General features: G+C 45.6%; 2 protein-coding genes across 2 annotated transcripts; both read left to right on the top strand.

Annotated features, from left to right (window-relative positions):
- Positions 1 to 66: 66 nt before the first annotated feature.
- On the top strand, positions 67 to 16,092 carry LOC143834327 (zinc finger protein RFP-like). The gene is made up of 7 exons (XM_077331054.1): positions 67 to 2,032; positions 6,039 to 6,134; positions 8,393 to 8,623; positions 8,828 to 8,850; positions 13,179 to 13,294; positions 14,460 to 14,486; positions 14,675 to 16,092. The coding sequence occupies exons 1-7, from the start codon at positions 1,616 to 1,618 to the stop codon at positions 15,214 to 15,216; spliced, it is 1,452 nt and encodes a 483-aa protein (XP_077187169.1). The 5' UTR covers positions 67 to 1,615; the 3' UTR covers positions 15,217 to 16,092.
- A 1,969-nt stretch (positions 16,093 to 18,061) lies between these two features.
- On the top strand, positions 18,062 to 21,273 carry LOC143834404 (uncharacterized). The gene is made up of 4 exons (XM_077331231.1): positions 18,062 to 19,040; positions 20,150 to 20,233; positions 20,422 to 20,505; positions 20,701 to 21,273. Exons 2-4 carry the CDS (start codon positions 20,158 to 20,160, stop codon positions 21,195 to 21,197), a joined length of 657 nt encoding a protein of 218 aa, XP_077187346.1. The 5' UTR covers positions 18,062 to 19,040; positions 20,150 to 20,157; the 3' UTR covers positions 21,198 to 21,273.
- The last annotated feature ends 490 nt before the right edge of the window (positions 21,274 to 21,763 follow it).

The following is a 21,763-nucleotide window of genomic DNA, read 5'->3' as shown; positions in this document are numbered from 1 at the left end:
CTTCTTCTTCTTCTTCTTCTTCTTCTTCATCTTCTTCTTCACTTCCATCACCTTACAAAGAACTGTCATCCCAGTACTTTGTCTGTGTTACGTGACAGCCAGGCAAGTGCTGGTTTTCAAGATGGATTCCTGTTCACAGTTAGGGGTGCCAGCCTCCAGGCCCCCAGAACTAGAGCTCATCTCCAGACCAGTGATCAGGTCCCCTAGAGATGATGGAGGGTGGATTCTATGGCTGGTGGCAGATGGGCAATCCAAGTTCCCATCTGCATTTCAAATGTGGTGGAAGAATCAATGTAAAAACTCAAATAAAACCTTGCCTCAAGAGAAAAAAAAATCCTGTGTGGTTGTAGGCCAGGTTTCCTGTGTGAGTTTCTTAATCCTTCCCAGTGCCTTGTTTGAACGGCAACAGTGACTGCTGCTCTTAGGAGACAAAAATGCCCAAAATAAAACCAGGGGCTTTATTGTTGTAGTGTGTTTTGGCAATCCTCCCCTACCCAACAATCGAAGCAAAAAATTCTCTCCCCAACCCATGTTGCCTTTCTGTCTTGTATGGGGAAAAAGGGGGGGGGCATTGTTTGTACCCCGCCTTGAGTCCAAAGAGAAAAAGTGGGTAATAAATACCCAGCCACTTATGCACCCGCTTTTCACTACCTGAAGGAGTCTCAAAGCCTTCCCTTCCTCTCCCGACAACAGACATCCTGTGAGGAAGCTCCAATAGAACTGCTCTGTGAGAACAGCTCTAATAGGACTGTGATGAGGCCAAGGTTACTCAGCTGCCCACATGTGGAGGAGTAGGGAATGAAACCCAGTTCTCCAGATTAGAGCTAACCACTCTTAAACCGTTACACCAAGCTGGTTCTCTGATCAATTCCCCACAGGGAGACAAATAATAGGAAGCATTTTTTAAATGAAGGATCTGTTGTTCTATTGTTTACCAAGTTTCATTTTAAAATGTTCTTAGCCACCCTGAGCTCATAGGGATAAGGTGGCATAGAAATAAAAAATATATATATTTTTTATTTTCAGCTGAAGTTAACTCACAGGGTTGTTGTGAGGATAAGCGTTAATTTAATGTTTTCCATATTTTTCTACTATGTTGCTTGTTGTTATCACTTTATTATTGTTAAACTAAGTTATCTGTATCGTTTCTGTTTTATGTGAACCGCCCTGAGCCCTCGGGGAGGGTGGTATATAAATATAATAAAAAAAATAAAATGGAGAAGAGGAGAGACTTGTAAGCCACTTTGGCTCCCCTTTCGGGAGAGCAGCATGATATAAATGAAGGAAATGAACAAATTGCTCTGCTCAGCTGAGACACGCTCTCTTCTCTCCTTACAACAAACGGCTCCACGTGGGTATGCTAATCCTGGGGAAAGGGAAAGTCCAGACTCTGTCAGTTACTAAGTACGAAAATAGGCACAAAGTTTCCTCACAGCAAGGGTTTTTTTTTTTTTTCAAAAACCAATTATTTCGTCTTGCGGAACGAAGGACTTCTTCAAAAACGTGCCAGTGAGGCAACACTGGGCTGGTTCCAGGAAAGGAAACGCCCAGCCGCTGTTTGAAATTTGAAGCGAAACCACGACTTTTAACGCACTTGAGCCAGAGTCAGGCCGTCATGGCAGCCGGGGGTCTCCTCAAGGAGATCCACGCTCAAGCCAAGTGCCCCGTCTGCCTCGAATACCTGGAAAACCCAGTCACCGTCCACTGCGGGCACAACTTCTGCCAAGCCTGCCTCGCCCAGCGCTGGGGGGAATTGAAGGGCGACACTGCTCCTTGTCCTCAGTGCGGAGAAACGGTCCAAATGAAGAACTTGAAGCCGAACCAGCCCCTGGCCAGCATTATCGAAATCATCAAGAAGCACCAGGAGGGCGAAAGAGCAGAAGGAAACGGGCAAATCTGCGAGAGGCATCAGGAACCCCTAAAACTCTTCTGCAAGGACGACGAAGCCCCCATCTGCGTGGTGTGCGACAGGTCAAAGAGGCACCAAAATCACAGTGTGCTCCCTGTGGAGGAAGCTTCCCAAGAGTTCAAGGTAGGAAAACCCTGGCTCGGGTTGGAATCTTGCCCTACAGAGGCTATTTTTTTCCCCATCGCCCCACAATTTTGCCATATTGTAGAGGGACCAAGAAACAGCTCAGAATGGGGCTATGTAGAGAAGATCAGATGTCTCTCTTCGTTTAATGGTTTAACAAATTCATTTCCTTCCCCAATGGGAAACCAATGGGGGTTACACATCATTCTCTAATGGGGTGACAATGAAGGAAATGATTATGTATTTTTTTTTGTGGCTAGGTTCACTTAAGTCGTTTCCAACTCATGGTGACTTCATGAACATCCAGCTCTGTCTGCAGTCATTTCTTTAAGTTTTTGCAAGGTCAACCCACTCATGTCCTTGACTATCCATCCATCTTGTTCTTGGTCTCCCTCTTCTTCTGCTTCCTTCAATCTTCCCAAACAGGAAATTGGGGTCACCGTGGGTGGGCAGGTAGTTTTATATTTATATTTATATTTATATTTATATTTATATTTATATTTATATTTATATTTATATTTATATTTATATTTATATTTATATTTATATTTTGAGCTTCTGCATTGTGCAGGGGGGTGGACTAGATGACCCTGGAGATCCCTCCCAACTCTATGATTCTACGCTTAATAGTTTTTCCTAATCCACCATTGGCGTGCATTATGTGACTAGCGTTTTAGTTTCCAGATCCTTGCCTCTGCTGGTTTTAATTGGGTCTCGAACCGGTCAATTTGTTCTTCTTGCAAATTTCTAATGATCGTTCTGTTATTGTAAATCGGCTTCATTCTATACTGGAGAAAGAGGGAGGCCTACATGGCTATCATCTCCCCCATTTCATCCTTGCCACAACCTTGTAGGTTAGGTAGGTTAGGCAGAGAAACTGGCCAAGGTTACCTAACAAGCTTCCACAGCATGTGGGAATTCAAGTCTGAGTCTCCCAGATACAAGTCTGAGACTTTCACCCATTACACCACACTGGCTCTTAATGCAGTTGTGTATTTCCTGCATTCTGCAGGGGGTTGGACTAGATGACCCTGGAGGACCCCTTCTATGATTCTATAAAGAACATACAGACGGTGGCGATATCACTTGGCATGCTCCTTTATTTTCTTGAATATTATTTACTTTGGGGGGGAGGGGTTAGTCTCTCTTTCTCACAAAGATTTGAAGATTGGCAGCAGACTGGGGGAGCAGCTTAAGGATTTGTGGGACCCCTTAGCCCTAGAGACAGTTTAAAGATTTGTGGGGCTGTAACAGCCTCTTGTGGCGCAGAGTGGTAAGGCAGCAGACATGCAGTCTGAAAGCTCTGCCCATGAGGCTGGGAGTTCAATCCCAGCAGCCGGCTCAAGGTTGACTCAGCCTTCCATCCTTCCGAGGTCGGTAAAATGAGTACCCAGCTTGCTGGGGGGTAAACGGTAATGACTGGGGAAGGCACTGGCAAACCACCCCGTATTGAGTCTGCCATGAAACGCTAGAGGGCATCACCCCAAGGGTCAGATATGATCCGGTGCTTGCACAGGGGATACCTTTACCTTTACCTAACAGAGTAAAACTGTGGTGGGAGCAGCCAGACTGGGGACAAGGGGAATGGTGTGTTATTCCAAGTGTCCTTAAAGAGGGAAAGGGGGAATGGAGAGAAACTATGGCCTTGATCCGTGGGAGAGAAAGCTCCGTGCAGGACCCCTGGAAGGGCTGGGCCCGTAGCACGTCCTACATGTGCTACATGGATAAACCGGCCCTGGGTGAGACCACGGGATATTTCATGTGTGGTAGTTTGTGTGGATGCAACATCCGAAACAGAGGAAGGGAACACTGTAGGATCCCTGCTGCGGATAGTTTTTGCAAGGTCAACCCACTCATGTCCTTGACTCTATCCATCCATCTTGTTCTTGGTCTGCCTCATCTTCTGCTTCCTTCAATCTTCCCAAGCATGAAATTGGGGTCACTGTGGGTGGGCTGGTAGTTGCAAATACCTGCATTGTACATGGGGTTGGACTAGATGACCCTGGAGGTCCCTCCCAACTCTATGATTCTACGCTTAATTTCCAGTGGGGCAGGCTGTTAATAATTTCAGACCAGCAGCCACGTTTGTCTACTTACTGGGACAAAATTTCACAACAGTCAGGTACTTGCTGAAAGGCTAAATTTATTTCAGCCTGAGCTTTGGTGAGTCAGAGGCCACTTCCTCAGAGGCACAGAAATGTGGGCTGTCGGGCAACGCCGGCTGAGAAGAACTACCAGCGACTGCCGGGAATCTCACTTAGCCCAAACTAAAAATGTTAATGTGGAAACCTGGCAAGTGATGCCCAGGTTTCCCCTGGGGGGGGGGGTCAGTTTTCTCCTCATGGGAAGCCCCAGTGGCTCAAATTATCCTGAGCATGTACAAAGTTAGGAAGCTTAAACAGGGCTAGCCAAAGTCAGCACTTGGAGGGGAAACCACCAAGAAAGGCCGGAGTTGCTCTGCAGAGGCAGGGAATGGCAGATCACTTCTGCTCATCTCTCATCTTGAAAACCCTCTGAGGGGGTTGCTTCCTCAGAGAGCCAGCTTGGCGTCGTGGTTAGGAGTGCGGACTTCTAATCTGGCAAGCCGGCTTTGATTCCATGCTTCTCCCCCACAAGCAGCCAGCCGGGTGACCTTGGGTTTGCCACAGCATTGATAAAGCTGTTCTGACCGAGCAGTAATATCAGGGCTCTCTCTCAGCCTCACCTCCCTCACAGCGTGTCTGTTGTGGGGAGAGGAAGGGGAAGGCAATTGTAAGCCATTTTGAGACTCCTTTGGGTAGAGAAAAGCAGCATGTAAGAAACAACTCTTCTTCTTCTTCAGTAATATCAGGGCTCCCTCTGCCTCACCTCCCTCACAGGGTGTCTGTTGTGGGGAGAGGAAAGGGAAGGTGAATGTAAGCCGCTTTGAGACTCCTTCGGGTAGAGAAAAGCCTTGACTTTGAGCCTCTTTTGGGTAGAGAAAAGCAGCATATAAGAACCAACTCTTCTTCTTCCTATTATTTCTTCACTTGGTTATTCACATGTGGGCAGCAATCTTAAGAATAGGTTGTGAATGATAACATTCCACAGTGTGTCAAAGATCTGGCTTTCTGTTGAACTTCTTAATAACTTTTCCTATGTCTCTCTATGAAAGCAAAGAAGGGAAGAGAAGGTTGACCCATGGAGAAGCTCCCAAGGTTTCCCAGACAATTGTAGGAACCCCTGGAGTGTATTTATTAATCATTGACATCATTTCTACAGTGTGTTTCTCCCCAACATGGCTTACATCATTCTCTATGCCTTCATTTTTGTCCTCACAATATCACTGTGTGGTAGACAAAGAACAACAAGAAGAAGAGTTGGTTTTTATACCCTGTGTTTCATTGCCTAAAGGAGTCCCAAAGTGGTTTACAATCGCCTTCCCTTCCTCTCCCCACGACAGACACTCTATGAGGCAGGTGAGGCTGAGAGAGCTCTGACAGGATTGCTGTGGGAGAACAGCACTATCAGGGCTGTGAGGACCCCAAGCTCACCCAGCTGGCTGCATGTGAAGGAGCCAGGAATCAAACCCCGCTCACCAGATTAGAGGCTGCCACTCTTAACTATTACACCAACCTAGCTGGCAGGATGCATGGATAGAATTAAAGACATCATTGGGTTGACCTTACAAAAACTTAAAAAATTGACTGCAGACAGAGTTGGACAAAAGGTGTGATTGGCCCAAGGCATCCAGTGAGTTTCCATGGCAGAATGAGGATTCAAACAACGGGGTCCCAGATCCTACGATGACACTCATAACTTCTGCACCACACTGGAAATAATTTTTGTCCGTTGCAAAACCCCTGGTGGATATCAGATGTCACGACAGGGAGGCAGACAAGGGCAAACCGCTTCTGAACACCACCTCAAAAAGCCCACCAGGGGTTGCCGTAAGTCAGCTATGACTTGACAGTATTTTTCACCACTCTCATTAGATGGATCAAGGGGTTGACCTCTCCCAGAATAATGATGTTTCCTCTTTCCTTAGGAGAAGATCCAGGCCCAGCTGCTCTCTCTGGAGAAAGAGAGAGAGAAGCTCAAGGAGCAGAAAATAACTGAGGAGCAGAGAACCCAGAAGTGCCTGGTAGGATTTTTTCTGTTATTGCAAGAACAATAATGCCCAACGGTGAATTGTAGATTCCAGGGGAGTTTTCTTTCTTCGGTCAATGAAGAATTAGGAGGCTAAGGAACAGAAACCTCAGTGTTTGGCATAAATACAGGCGGCAGGGTATCTGTAGGATACCGTTTTGTGCATTCAGGTCACAGTTGACTCATACCACCTAACATCTTTTAATTAGAGATGTTGGGAATCTAACCTGAGACCTTCTGCTCGCTAAGCAGATACTCTCCCACCGAGCCATGGTCCCTCTACTAAATTGTGATCAAATTATACATCTTGTAGTCCCTGGTTCATATCTCAGTTCTGCCACAATCACTCTGTCTCCATATACACACCCTTTGCAATGTGCACCGTATAGCAGTGGTCCCCAACCTTTCTGAGGCTGGGGACCAGCAGGGCAACTGCCCCTCCCACACATCAAGCATGCGCGGGGCCGTGTCCGCGCATCGCGCATGCGTGGCCAAAATCGTGCATGTGCAGCACTTTCGCGCATGCGCACATGCGCACATGCACGCACGCGCAAAAGTGCCGCACATGCACGATTTCAGCCGCGCATGGCGCATTTGCGCATGCACAGCCCAGCCGCGCATGTGCAGTGCGCGGCGCGGCCCTGATTCCCTCTCCTTCGGCCCGCAGGTTGGGGACCACTGCCGTATAGGATTCTTATGAGAGTAATCATGAAAGGGTACTACAGTGCTTTGAGTTATCTTTCTTTCTTTCTTTCTCTCTCTCACTCTCTCTCTCTCTCTCACTCTTTCTTTCCTTCTTTCCTTTCCTTCTTTCCTTTTTTCCTTCCTTCCCTTCCTTTCTAATTATATATGTTTTCCACCCTATCTCCTAAGACTTAGAGGGAGGTTCCATCACGTATAAAACCACATCCAAGGTAAAATGCAGATCAAAGATAAAATTACTAAATAAATTCAGTTAAAATTAAAATGCCAAAATCTAATTCCCAATTCCCTAGCTCTTCTGCTCCTGGAGAAGGAGCACTGAGGAAGTGGGTGGGACATACTAACCTCAGTTGATATATTTCTAGGGGCTTTGACAGGGGGGGGGGCAGCAGGATTGCTGTAGACCTGGTGGAAGGGCTCTGTTTTATAAGCCCGGTGGGACCATTCAGGGTTCTGCCAGGCTCTGAACTCATTTGGAAAAGCATCCCACCAGGCCCTGGCTCTGGTTGAGACCAGCCTGAAATCCTTGGGGCAAGAGTTCTTGAGCCAGTTTTGTTCCCCAGATCTTAAAAGTTCTTTGGGGGACATACAAAGAGAGGCGGTCCCGCAGAAGGACCTATCAGATGTAGCCCTTGGGCTGCTCAACTGAATGTAACATGCGGTCATCAGCTCTTACCTCATCCCGTTAATTACACAAACACCTCAGTCTATGGCAGTAATCACTCAATGCACATTTCCTCTTCGTTGCTGCCAGCCAAGAGCTATCGACAGAGCCTGGGGTTCATTGCACAACTCCTCACCAGCTTACAAATTACTTAACTACCCAATTCTGGTTGACTGCATCCAGTTCTGGATGGTTACAAAGGCTCTAAGTGAAAAGTACAATGGCTCCATTCTACTCAGTTCAACCTGCTGTGCCTTTCCCATTTCTCGAGGCCAAATGGAACAAATGCCACCTTTCCCTTGAACTGCAGCTGGGCACCAACCGTGGCATCTATGCCAGCGACACAGTTCCCCCAGCAAATGGCATTTCCAGTTGCAAAAACGGGAGCAGAAATTTCTGCTTTCCCACTTTCAGTCCGGGACACCACCCTCAGGCGACCAAAACACATGTGGAGAATAAGACCGGGAGGTCTGCCAAATTTTGCAAGATTGTCATTTTGACTCCAGAATCCTTGTTGTAATTTTGCTTCTCCTTTGTGCAAATCAAAGCTACGAGTCTCTACTTTTGCCCCACTTTATCTTCCCTTGTGCCAGTTTTCCTCCCCGCTTGAAATGTACAAGTGCCAGTTGGGTACCAAGGCCACGCAATTTACTGGTGGTGTAAAAGACGTAAGGAAGGTGTAAAAGACGTAAACAAAGCAGGAACCCCACCGACAAAGACAGAAATGAAGAGGCTAAAGTGTTGACAAAAACATATAACAAAAAGAAAAAAAAACACTAAAAGATGGCAGGATCAAACATGGCGGATAAATACGCCTGAGTTCCCTAACCATTCTGCTACAGATCAAGGCACCTGACTCTTCCCCAACCTCTGGATGTCTTTCACAGGCACAGCTGGAAGTGGAGAAGCAGAAGATCTTGACCACCTTTGAGCAAATGCGCCAGTTTCTCGAGGAAAAGGAAGACCTCCTGCTGGCCGAGATATCAGATCTGGAGAAAGAGGTCAAGAGAAAGCAAGAAGAGAATCTCACCAGACTCTGCGAGGAGATTCCACGCCTCAGCAAGCTGCTCACGGAGATGGAGGAGAAAGGCCAGCAGCCAGAGAGTCAGTTCCTGCAGGTGAGATTTAAATAACTAAGGTAGCTTCCTGGGTTCCTTTTGGGTAGACGATGGGGAACAGCGTCGTCTTCCCAGATAAGGAAGGTACAACTTGAGAACAAGAAGCTGCCAAGTAGGTCTGTCAAGCTGAATCCCATTTCTTAGTTGGCAAATGGATGTCCTGCCTGCTCAGCTAAATGCAGTTTCTCTCCCTCTCTTTTCCAGAATATCGGAAGTACCGTGAGCAGGTAGGGCTCTTTCTCTTTCACCTTTTGTGGAAAGGGGGGGTTTGGTCCCCTTTTTAAAGACATGGGAACCTTGTCATAAAATAAGGACAGAAAGGCTGCTGGGTATGGTCAGAAACAATTTTCTCAGTGGCCAGATTAAGGAGCTTGAAATTATATTTCCCTAAGTAGAGGTGGCTGACCCTTGCTAGTCCTTGAATGGAAGACCTACAAGGATTTGGGTGGAGTCCCTTCAGCGAACACTAGGGGTCATGACAGGGAGGCAGGAAATGGGAAGCCACCTTGGAACGTCCCTTGCCTGGCTGTCAAGACAATCCGTGGATCTTCTGGCTACACTACACACGTGCCATACAATCAATAAATCAGTCAGTAGCCACAGGATTATTAGTATTAATATTAATATTAATATTGGTATTAGTATTAGTATTAATACTAATACTAATATTAATATTAATATTAGTATATTAATATTAGTATATTACTATTACTATTACTATTACTAGTACTAGTAATAGTAATAGTAATAGTAATAGTAATAGTAATATTTTGATAATATTAATAGTAATATTAATATTAATATTAATAGTAATATTAATATTTTGATAATATTAACATTAACATAATTAACATTATGATTAATGATAACATTATAACATTATGTTAATGATGTTAATATATTAATGTTAATGTTAATGTTAATGTTATTTATTAGACTTGTTGCTCGCCTCTCCCCAGAGGCTCGAGGCGAGTTACAGCATAACCCCCCCCAAAAAAAAACCATACAATAAAATCTATAAAACCCCAAATAAACAGTGATACACAAAGTAATATAATAAAACAGATGCGGCAAAACCTCCAATGATGTCTATATAAGTTACCCCAGATAACCCATTCTAGAGGGGTGACGGGTGATGGAAAACAGAGGGTGCTGATTACATTTTGCCACTGCTGCCACGCCGCTATAAGGGGGGCCGGATCTTCCTTGCGGCCCAGCCTCATCCAGCGACCTGGCGGAAGGGCTCCGTTTTACAGGCCCTGCGGAACGCTGTAAGCTCCCGCAAGGCCCGTAGCTCCTCACGCTTCAGCGGAATCATGCTTCAGTGGGATGTTTCGTCTGAAAACAAGAGCTTCCTCTTGGAGAAATGCATAGGGAATTTCTGGAAATTTAACTTGAATCGGAAAAGGGTTTATCTGAAGTTGCACCATCATCCTTGGCCCTGTCGTTTTGTCTCTTGAACAGGGTTGCCAACAGACCTGGAGGAAAAATGTCCTTAGCAGATGTTTAATAGGACGTTATTTTCCAAGAGGGGGTATGCCGTGAAAATCTCCGGCTGCCCATTGCCAAGTTAAGCCTCTATTTAAAGGACAGGAAGTTTTAATCTCCAGCAGGTCTGTGGGCAACGCTAGTCCTGAAGTGTGTGGAATTAGACGTTACCTCATAGGGCATTTACCTCAGCACTATCCGTTCTAAGGGGCAGTGACTCTCCAAGGTCTCAGGTCTTTCCCACCTTTCAGGTACAGCTATCAGGGACTGAAGGTGTAACATTCTTTAGTTTATTAAAACACTAACATAATGGCTTCTGATCTGGAGAGCCGGGCTTGACTCCCTGCTCCTCCTCCACATGCCGACAGCTGGTTGACCTTGGGCTAGTCACAGTCCTGATAGTGCTGTTCTGACCAAGAAGTCCTGTCAGAGCTCTCTCTCAGCCTCACCTACCTCACAAGGTGCCAGTTGTAGGGATAGGAAGGGGATTGTAGGCTGCTTTGAGACTCCTTCAGGTAGTAAAAAGCATGGTATAAAAAAACAACTCTTCCATTTCTAGTTAAAAAGACTCAAATACAGATGTTTGTTATCGCCACCTCTGCTGAAATCAAGTTGCACTATTTCATCACCTGAGCTTTATAAGGATGTGGAAATTCAGGTAGACGGTGTCTGTTTAGAGAAGGAGAGTTGGTTTTTATACCCTGCTTTTCACTATCAGAAGGAGTCTCAAAGCGGCTTACAATCACCTTCCCTTCCTCTCCCCTCAACAGACACCCTGTGAGATAGGTGAGGCTGAGAGAGCTCTGATAGAACTGCTCTGTGAGAACAGCTCTAACAGGACTGTGACAAATTCACGGTCACCCAGCTGGCTGGTTGTGGAGAAGCAGGGAATCAAATGCACCTCTCCAGACTAGACGCTACCACTCGTAGCCACGGTACCAAGCCAGACTACGTTTGTCTCTGTTCTGTAGTGAAGCTCAGAATGAGCCTTCTTGATTCAATGGCTCTTGAGTCAGTGGCTTTCATCCCAGCCAAAAGAATGGGGCAGTCAAATAATGATGGAAGGGCATTTTTTTTTAAGACTTGTTTTTCAGAACCCATCTTACCAAATCCGTTTTCCAAAATAAGAAAAGTCATCTGTAACCTTCTCTATGCACATATTTTCCCCCAGTGAGCAATGGGCCTGGTGTCTGAGCCAACGCTTCTCTTCCCGAATACATTTTTATGTAATCTTTAATCATTTTGTGCAATCTCACTGTGTTGTTTACTCTGCTAACAATGGGACCATGATAGGTGTGGGACCATATTACTATTATTATTATTATTATTATTATTATTATTATTATTATTATTATTATTATTATTATTGACATTGATTATTGTTATTGTTGTTATTGTTGTTACTATTGTTACTATTGTTACTATTGTTATTATTTTATTTCCCGCCACCCCAGGAATTGGCTCTTGGCAGGTTACAACAGTCCATTAATAGAACCCCAATAAAACCCCATTAAAATTTAAGACAGGACATTTAAAAAATTAGAACATATGAGTAAGAAACAGCAGTATAAGTCAAGTATCCAACCCCCCCTATATCAGTGACAGAGCACATGCTTTGCATACAGACAGTTCCAAGGTTCAATAGTCCTTGGAACTATTGAAAGACCATCTATATTTTAGCATCAAGGTTTTGATATTATTTCATTTGAAAGTTCAATAGTTCAGAGTCAGAACCATCTGGTAGTGGGTGATGGGAGCAGACTTTTCTCTTAGACCCTGGAGAGCCATAAACAGTCAGAGTACAAAATACAGATTTTTAAAGACCAGTGGTCTGAATCAGAATAAGAGCGCTTCAATTATTGGGGGACCCATGGTTATATCAGTTGATAGGAAGAGCTGCCTGAGGTTTGATAGAAAAGACCGAATGAAGGGAAAAGGGAAAACCCACTCAGCCCGAAATACGCTGAAACTACCAACAAGGGTCAAAGGATATCAAACAAAATATCAAAATAAATATTTATTATAAGGTGCATACATTGGCAAAGTTAAAAACACATAAGGCCTGAATATCGGGCTTCAAGCTTTACGAAAGCTGTAATAGTTTCATGTACAAAGTTAATGAACGTGTCAAATGACTAACATAAGACCATATGTATTTTAGCATCAAGGTTTTGATATTATTTCATTTGATGTAGCTTAACCCTTGCTAGTAGAAAAGGTTCCCTTCTTCATAAGCCAGCCTTTCTCAACTTTTTTGCCATTAAGAAACATTCTTCAGGTTTCGAGAAACCCACAATCATGCAGAATATGATTGGGAAGCATAGCTGTGTACATGCCTACCTAGGGCCCCTCCCCTTCCCACCTGGGGCCCCTCGAGGCCCAACACTGGCTATTTTGAAAGGGGTGGGTGGCTTAATATGACCATATATGGTCATACGGTCATATCACCCAATAAATATTTAACAATTTTCAAAAATATCTAAAAAATTAATTAACTCCCACCCATTTGGGAAACCCTTCCAGGGCAGTCACGAAACTCCAGGGTTTCATGAAACCCTGATTGAGAAAGCCTCCCATAAGCACTTTGTACCAAATTTCATGCGTAAGAAAAGTCAGTATTGAGTAAGGTGACCAGATTTTAACATTGGTAAATCGGGACACCATTGACTGGGGGGGTTCTTGATTTAAAATTTGATCTATATGGAGCAACAAAAAGTTTCATAGAATGCATAGAATGCAAAAATAGTATTGTAATATATATATTTTTTTAATTTCAACATAAGTACAATTTGCCAGGTGCCCCCAGATGTCCTCCAAAAGTGGGACGATCTGGTCACCTTAGTATTGAGAAACTCTATTTTTAAAAGTTTCTCATTCAGTGAACATTCATTCGAACCCTCTGATATTTTTTAGTATCTCGAGCCTTGAAATGGCAAACTGGGATACCTACCTCAAGTTATCCATATCAGAGTGATGGGCCGGACCACAACTACGACCCATAAGTGTGCAGGGGGGGTAAGCACACTGGTCTTAACTATTTGCTAAAGACAGCCATCTTCTCTTCCAGGTTTGAGAAGGAACGAGTCGGAAATGTGATGGACCTTTGTCCTTGGTTAGAAGCAATACCCGGAATTTACTCACGGAAGAATTCTGCTTTAGGAAAAGCCATGGAGAAATATAAAGGTATTGAGTACAGCTCAGGGAGGGGAATGGACAGATCTGGTACGTTAATCTATTCAAGATGGCTACAGGGAAAAACTGTTTCTTCTTGAATATCAGCTAACCCCCAAGTTTGTTTTCTCAGCATCCTTAGGTCTTAAACAGGACTCTGTTAGACAAAGGAGAAATATTCTTGATTAGAATCTGATTGGGTCATGTCAAAACTAATCAGCAGGCCCAGGGAAATGCTTTGAATATTGACAATCATTGGGTGCTTTTTCCTATACACAAGACAAATCACTCCAGCTTTGCAAGGACGTTTTAAATCATGTAAGGAAAAGTTTTTTTTACCTTTTCACCCGACATACTTCCCTGATCTTCAGAGAATATAACTATATTGCCAGTCTGCTTAAAAAAAAAAAAAGACCGTCAGAAGATCCTTACGACAGATCTTCCTCGTTTTATCTAGGTTGGCCAACAGGCGCCAGATTTGAAAGTTAAGTCTTTAAATAGGTCCCCCTGTAGCTCTCCCTTGAATATTAGTTTGACCTGCTGCAAATATCTGCTGATGCAACTTAATCTCCAGGTGGTGAAAGCCTTCGGTTACCCATTGCTACATACCAGGGCATTTCTCTCCTAGCCAGTCTTTTGCTGTGATACTCCCTTCTGAGAGAAGTCCAGCTTGGCTAAGCTTTAGGGGAAAAAGTTGGTATTTAGACTATTATTTATGGCAAATGTTGGGATTAAAGTTGAGATTTCGGTTTTCTTTCTCTTTGCTGCCTTTTGAGTACATACGAGTTAGGGAATTTTTGTACCAGCCTGACCCTAGAATTGCAGGTCAGCTTATTTTTATATTGTGTGAAAAAATTACCGTATTTGCCGGCGTATAAGACGACTGGGCGTATAAGATGACCCCCCAACATTTCCACTCAAAATATAGAGTTTGTTACATTACATTACAGTACTATGGGCCACTATGGGCAGCCATAGTGTCTATCCCAACTGAAGTGCATCCGGTGTATAGGACGACCCCCCCCCCCCACTTGGAGGCATGTTTTTTAGGGGGGGAAAGTAGTCTTATACGCCAGCAAATACTGTATGTGTGTGTGATTGCATGTGTATGTGTGCGTGCATTAAAACATTAGATAACCATGTTATTTTTCCCCCCACTCTGTTCTCTACATAATAGGATCCCTGGAACAAGTGCTGAACAAAGGTAATTATTTACGTGGAACAAAAGAAGAAGGGGAGCTTTGGGTAGGGGGGCAGAGTATACACAGCAGCCGTGTTCTCTGGGGAGAACTGGGGGGAAGAGAGAACCCAGCAAGGAAAATTAGAATCCAGAATAGCCCCCTATCAGGCAGCTGGTTGTTCCCTCAGATTTATCTACCCCCTACCCTGCAGTGAACGTGACTCTGGATCCGGAAACAGCCAACGCCTACCTCATCCTGTCCGAGGACCTGAAGAGCGTGAGGTGGGAAGGCAAAGAGCAGGACCTGCCGAAGAACCCCGATAGATTCGACAAGGAGCGCTGTGTGCTGGGCCGAGAGAGATTCTCTTCAGGGCGACACTGGTGGGAAGTGGAGGTGCTGGAGGAGGAGGAGGAAGGGGCGCTGTGGGCAGTAGGAGTCGCACGAGAGTCTGTCCAGAGGAAAGGGTATTTCAGCCTCAATCCTAGCGAAGGCATCTGGGCTGTGGGGAAGCCCTTCTTTTATTCCCTCCCTCTGAGGCAACTGGCGGCTTTTACGTCCCCTAAGCGGACTCCTTTGGACTTGAGGCCCGAGCCGAGGAAAATCCTGGTTCGCCTGGACTACGAAGAGGATTCTGTGACGTTCTTGGATGCCGAGACGGACTACTTGATCTTCACTTTTTCTTCAGCTGTGTTCTCCGGGGAGAAGATCTGCCCCTATTTCTGGGTGGGGAAGGGGGTCACCCTGAAATGCTGAAAGCTGAGGCAAATCCCGTTCCTCCTCCCAACTTCGATACCATCCAAATAACGCCACCAAAAGACGTTGACTAGTCTAGATCTTTATAACTGCATGAGAACCAGGGAAAGGTTTACACTCGTAATATTCCATTTTTCAAGAGTGGAAGCATAGACTTGTCCACCTGTTGATAAAAGATGGCAGAAGTAAATTGGCTTCGAGGGGTGGGGATACAGCTGAGGTTGCCAACCCTACACTGGAAACCCCTGCTAGTAAGCCTGTCACTTGGTAAAAGAAGGAAACCAGGTTGGTCTGGCAGAATCTGTTGGAGAGAAATCTGTGCTGCCTTCCCCAGATCATCAAATCGTTCTTCAGAAGTTTGCAGATCATCCCCTTTAAAATCTGCTCCATTATCTTCCCTGCAACTGAGGTCAAACTCACTGGCCTGTAGTTTCCTGGATCATCTTCCCTTCCTTTTTTGAAGGCTGGGATAACAGTCTTAAGATGATGGGGAAAGGTACCAGAAGCTCTCCAGAAAGTTCTTTGAGCACTCTTGGGTGCACAACATCCGTCCCAGGGGATTTGAACTCATCTATTGCAGCCAGGTGTGTCTTCAAGTTGCCATCCCAGCTTGGGAAATGAAGAAGACTGGTTCTCATGCTTCAAAAATTAAAATTCATCAGCACCATCACCTTTTGCGTGATTGAAGATATTGTGTATGCGGGTCTACGGAACCGCAGAGTGGGAACCACGATTGGAGCTGTAGGAGCTCATAATGTTATTGGTTAACTTGCAGGATCCGTCCTGCCATTGGGTTCATTCAAACAGACCAATCCATTCTTGCCCGGGGAACTCAAGCGGGCCAATTATAGGCTTTGGCGGGAATCCCCAACTGTATATAGCAGGGGTAGTCAACCTGTGGTCCTCCAGATGTCCATGGACTACAATTCCCATGAGCCCCTGCCAGCATTTGCTGGCAGGGGCTCATGGGAATTGTAGTCCATGGACATCTGGAGGACCACAGGTTGACTACCCCTGCTATATAGGTTTTGGTGGTGGACTATTAAGTTCAGTTCAGTTGGGGTGATCATAATAAAGAGCTGATGTTTCACTTTACGAGTGACTCCATCCCTTAATTTTAACCCACTATTGCATAGAAGGGACATATAAACAGACTGCTTGCCTCAAGGGCAGCTTTGCCTTCTGATTGTTCACCTGTAATTTGCATATTTACCTGAAGGGTTGTTTAAAAAGCAGCTTGTTTATGTGAAGGAGTTTGTGGCACTTAAGTTTCATTTGTTTATTCTTTCATTTATACACCGCCGCTCTCAAAGACTCACAGCAGTTTTCAATAAAATGGTAAAAACACAGAACCCTTAAAATCCCCTGCACATTAAAACACATTAAGGATGGCTATTGGTTGGAGTTAACCCTTCATCTTCAGTTTCATGTTTGCATTCAGCTTAGCTGAGCTCACAGGAGGAACAGGCTGGGCTATTTCCTCTTGCTTCTCCCTCCAAATTCAATCAAGGGCAGGTGTATATGTGGCGGAGGGAGATGCCTGGAAGAACAAAGGGTGAATTCTTTTTCATTTTTTTTAGGAGGGGGATCTTCTCTTGACAGAGACACAGCTGATGCTTGTCCTTTCTTAAGCAAAAAAGAGCAAGTTGTTTTCTGAAAAGCCCTCACTCTCCAATTCTCTGGGCAAAGGAGACAGTCTTTAAGGAGAAAGTATCAGGAATAAGAGAGGGGAGAAAGATCTGAAGAGAAAGAAAATGAGTTCCCCACACAAACGCACACACACAAAGCACCCCCTCAGGCTACACATTCCTTCAAATTACTTCTAAAAAACCCTTCCACCTAATATCTTTGGGGTATATTCGCACCAATAGCCAAATTCCAGGTGTCTGAAAAAGCAAAAACTATGTTTTGAGCTTACATTATTAGAAAACTAACATAAATTTCAGTGGATTTTAAAAGAAAACATCTAAAATTAACAATTTCTAACTTTTTTAAAGATGCTGGACCTCCGGAACCTTTATTATCTAGTTTTAAATTCATGCACAGGTCGGGCTGACACTCATACAATCTTAGCTCAACAGATGCTGCTTGTAGCTCAGTCCCTTAGTAAAATTTATGAAAAACTGGAAACTGTTTTACAGATTTGTAAGAGTCAACTGCGCGAATCCTCGAGGAAATATGGAGCAACCAAGGGTAATGTTCCTGACAAATGTAAACACTGTATGAGAAATCAAAATGACTACAGACTGCTTCAACCAACAAGGAGGTTCAATTGCTTCACTTTTCAGAGAGAGAGAGAGAAAGAGAGAGCCATCATCTGTTATCTTAAACATCTTTCCTTAACAATTGCCATCCTCTGGAAATGCCCACCCAACAGGCAGGCCACACCCTGGATCTAATCTTCGGCATGGGCAAGAAGTGGAAACAATAGCAGCAAACGCCATTCCATGGTCAGACTGCTACACCCTGAAGGCCTGGCTGAGGATCCCACTCCCACCCTGTTTGGGCTTGGGAGTACATCAAAGGATTAAACAAATGAAGGCCTGGAAAGAAACTGGGAAATTTTAGTGCCGAGGACTGAATGGTTTAGTTTCCCGCAAAGAAGAACTGGAAAATTTGGAGGAGCAGTGGAAAAAAAACCTCCCATGGAATATTTTCTCTTCTAGAATACTTCTTAAAGTAAGAATTCTCCATACTCAAAATTTAGCAAAGGTGGCCAAACTGCGGCTCTCCAGATGTCTATGGACTACAATCCCCATGAGCCCCTGCCAGCACATGCTGGCAGGGGCTCATGGGGATTGTAGTCCATGGACATCTGGAGAGCCGCAGTTTGGCCGCCCCTGAATTGTAGAGCATTAGAATGACTGAGGCCTTTCCCCAAGTTTCCTGAGGAAATTTAGGGAACAGTGAAAAGTCTAAGCTCAGCATGTAACTTTACTGGTCCAAACTGCAGTTCACCTGACTGAGCCTCACTTTCCCTTTGAGCCTGTATTTTTCCCTTCTGTCAGCTTGAGCTCTTGCAGCATTGTAATCAGCTCTAATTCTTGCATTTTAGCCCGTTTCATAATCTGGCCTGCTCTTGTGTTCTAGCTAGCGAACTCTAGCTCATATTGTCCTTGCTCACTCTTTTCTTTAGGTCTCAAAATTTCCAGTTCCTTATCTACACCTTCCCCGGGCTCTTTATCGCTGGAAGTTGAGGTCAGAACGACTTCCTCCTCAGACTCCGTCCTGCTTTTTGTCTTCTTTGCAGCCATGCTGTCCACGCTTTCTGCTTCGCCATTTCCCTCCTTTGTCACTTCTGAAAGTTTTCCAGCACAGAAATTCGAGTTAGAACAAATAAGCGAGCGATGTCAAGTATCAGGAGAGACCAAAGTGGGGGACTGGATATTCTTCTGTCAGAAAGGCAGTGGCCCCAAAGTCTCTGTGCCAGCTGCCACACCTCTTGGAAACATTTTCTCTTATCTAGTGAGAAATACCTTGTCCTATAAAGCATGTCACCTATTTAAAATGCACATCCCAACTTCCCGTCCCCCCTCAGAGGGCAAAAAACGAAATATACATATTCTGTTGTAGGAAACAGGGGACAGCAGGCGCAATTCCTTCTCAAACTCTGTTCTCTTAATTGTTTTGTAAATCCCGGGCGAGGGCGGGACGCTTAACGCTCCACCCCCTTCTCGTTTTGATTGGCTGGAGGCGCCGCACTTCTTCCTGCCCGGGTTTCCAGTCGCAGCCGCTTCAGCCGCCGCTTGGTCCTTTCCACTACCGCGCTGGGCCGTGTGGACTCAGGTGGGCGTCCAGAAAAGCCTTGATCGACGCTTTGCAAGGTACTTCTTATTTCCTTTACTGGGCTAGGGGAAGAAGGGCAGGGTGCAAAGCGAAGCAGCCGCCGAGTGACCCCAAGGCGGCCAAAGGAAGAGTGTTTTCCACTGTACTGAAATTGTAATAATATCATCCTCCTGTACTTGGGTGGGCGTTACTCTGTGCGTAGCCGAGGAAGCGGAGCTGGTGGGAGAGCAAAGACGGATTCTGCTCTTCCAAGCTTTTCAAAAAGCTCCCCCGAATTGGGGCTGCAAACGAGACGGGTCCCCATCTCCCCCCAGTCCAGCTTGCTCGCGAGCGGCTTGCAAGGCAGAAATCTGCCCGGGGGTCTGCCTTGGTTTTGGACGGAGAGGAGAGCGGGGCTTCCGCTTGGAACACGTGGAGGCGTCTCTCTCGTCCCCAGCTCGGTCGCTGAAGCAGTGCCTTCCCACGTGCTGGAGGCACGTCCCGAGTCCAGCTGGGGGAATTTCTGGAAATCTAGGGCAAGAGAGGTTATCTTTGGGGGGGAGAGAAAGACTCGGGGGGGGGTATACGGGTTATTGGGGGGAGAGAAAGACTCGGGGGGGGGGGTATACAGGTTACAGGAGGGGTCCCCAGGGTAGTGCCCATCAAGAGCCTGCACGCCCAGTGGTTTTAGGGAGAGAATCTCTGAGGAAGACCTACAGCAAATAACTTATGCGGAAGGTCAATTGGAAAACCGCCCTGAGCCTTAGGGGAAGGTGGTATATAAATTAAATAAATAAAACGGGCTTACATCTAAATGCATGTCAACTTGTATTTTTGAGAATGATAAAATATCGCAGCCACACATAGAATCACAGAATCATAGAGTTGGAAGGGGCCATACAGGCCATAGAATCCTAGAATCATAGAGTTGGAAAGGGCCATACAGGCCATCTAGTCATAGAATCATAGAGTTGGAAGGGGCCATACAGGCCATAGAATCCTAGAATCATAGAGTTGGAAAGGGCCATACAGGCCATCTAGTCCAACCCCCTGCTCAACGCAGGATCAGCCCAGAGCATCCTAAAGCATCCAAGAAAAGTGTTGGTTGTATCAATGGTTCAGGTTGTATGCTTGCTCCTTTTTCACTATTGTCTGCTGTTGTCCACAGAGACACAGATGCAAGGCACGGAGCCCTGGGAGTCTCCAGCTATAGGCGACATGGATAGCGATTCGGGGGCATCAACGAACCTTGGTAAGTATTTATGAGAATAATGGGGCCGGGGGTGTGCTGTGTAAACTGCTTTGTGCTTTTCTGTTTTTGCAGGGGGTAGTTGCCCTGCTAGGAGAAAGAAGAGAGTGCCTCTACGTTGCTGGTGTTGGTTGTGAAGCTTACTTTACCACCCTTTGGTCCTAAATCTGTTTTTTTTTTCTTTTTTGCAGATTCCATCCCCGGAACACAGGAGGAGGAAGAGCGTGGGGTGCCTGGACCTCCTGCCCAACGCAGGCGGCTAGAGATTCGAGAGGGTGAGCATGCATGAACTGTTCCTTTCTAACCATAACTGCAGGACAATGATACAGACCACTAACCATGTGCTCCCTAGGTATTGTTGGGAGTATTGCTGTGAAAATAGGCAAACAAAGAAGCCCACCATGGGCACCATGGTCGGTGTTGGTTGTATCAATGGCACTAACGGTTCTGTTTCTCATTTTTACCAACAGAGGTTCTTTCAGATGAGGAGGAACCACCCCTGGGTCCTGCCAGCCCACCACCTAGAGGTGCGCTCCCAGCAGAGGAGAGGCTTATGAGGGAACGCGGCAGGCTGAGGCGCGTCTCCCTCTTGACCAACGTGGGAGAGAGGCTCCTTGAGCACTGCCAGGAGGAGACACGGCGTGCTGCAGCCGCCGACCAAGCCATGCTCACCCTCATTGCCCAGGAGGGGAAAAAATTGAGGGCAATCCTTAGGGAGTCGAACCAAATCCTACGCGAAAGCCTGGAGGAGTTGCGACTGATAAGGAGACTGATGGAGAGGGCGGTAGCGGTCATGGAAAGGGCCTACCCTCCACAAATCACCGTCCACGTCCCACCCACACCAACACCACCACCTCCAGCACCCACCCCACCGACCCCGTCTCAGAATGCCGCCACCCAAACTAGAAGGAGGACTGTTCTCGGGAAGAGAATAATAAAACCAGCGGACAAGTTCTCCCCCTCCTAGTTTGGGCCAGTTTTTCTTGTTAATTTTATCTTTGTTTGTTGTTGTTTGTAAAATAAAGTTTATATTTTTGACTGTCTCTGTGTACCCTACTGTAGAATCAGGAAGGCCGAAAGCGGCCTCTCTAGTGATTTTGTATATTCTGGTTCTGTTGTGTGGGTTGGAGGTTGGAGGGGTGTCAGTTCAAGGAGTTTTAGGAGTGTGGGGTGAAAGGTGTGCGAGTGTAAGGAGTCACACTGGAGTCTTTTTCAGAACAGTATTACAAACATTTTATTTTCAAAAAATTTTTAGCAGGGGAAAAACAGTAGGGAATGTAACTTGGAGCCCCACCACCACCCCCTCCCCAAGAAATCCAACTTTATTTTTAAAAATAAATATTTTTAACAGGGGAAAAACAGCAGGGAATGTAACTTGGAGCCCCACCACCACCACCCCCTCACCAACAAAACCCAAATCAAGTTCCACTACTCCCCTCACCAGCACCTTTCCCTCTGCCCTCTGCCATCTCCCTCAGTTTTTTTCCTAATCGGGTTACTGTGCCCCTGACTTTCTTCCTGAAAAGGTCTTCC

The sequence above is a fragment of the Paroedura picta genome, chromosome 3 (assembly GCF_049243985.1).
Source record: "Paroedura picta isolate Pp20150507F chromosome 3, Ppicta_v3.0, whole genome shotgun sequence".
NCBI classification, from domain to species: domain Eukaryota; kingdom Metazoa; phylum Chordata; class Lepidosauria; order Squamata; family Gekkonidae; genus Paroedura; species Paroedura picta.
This window is presented reverse-complemented; position numbering and strand designations above follow the sequence as displayed.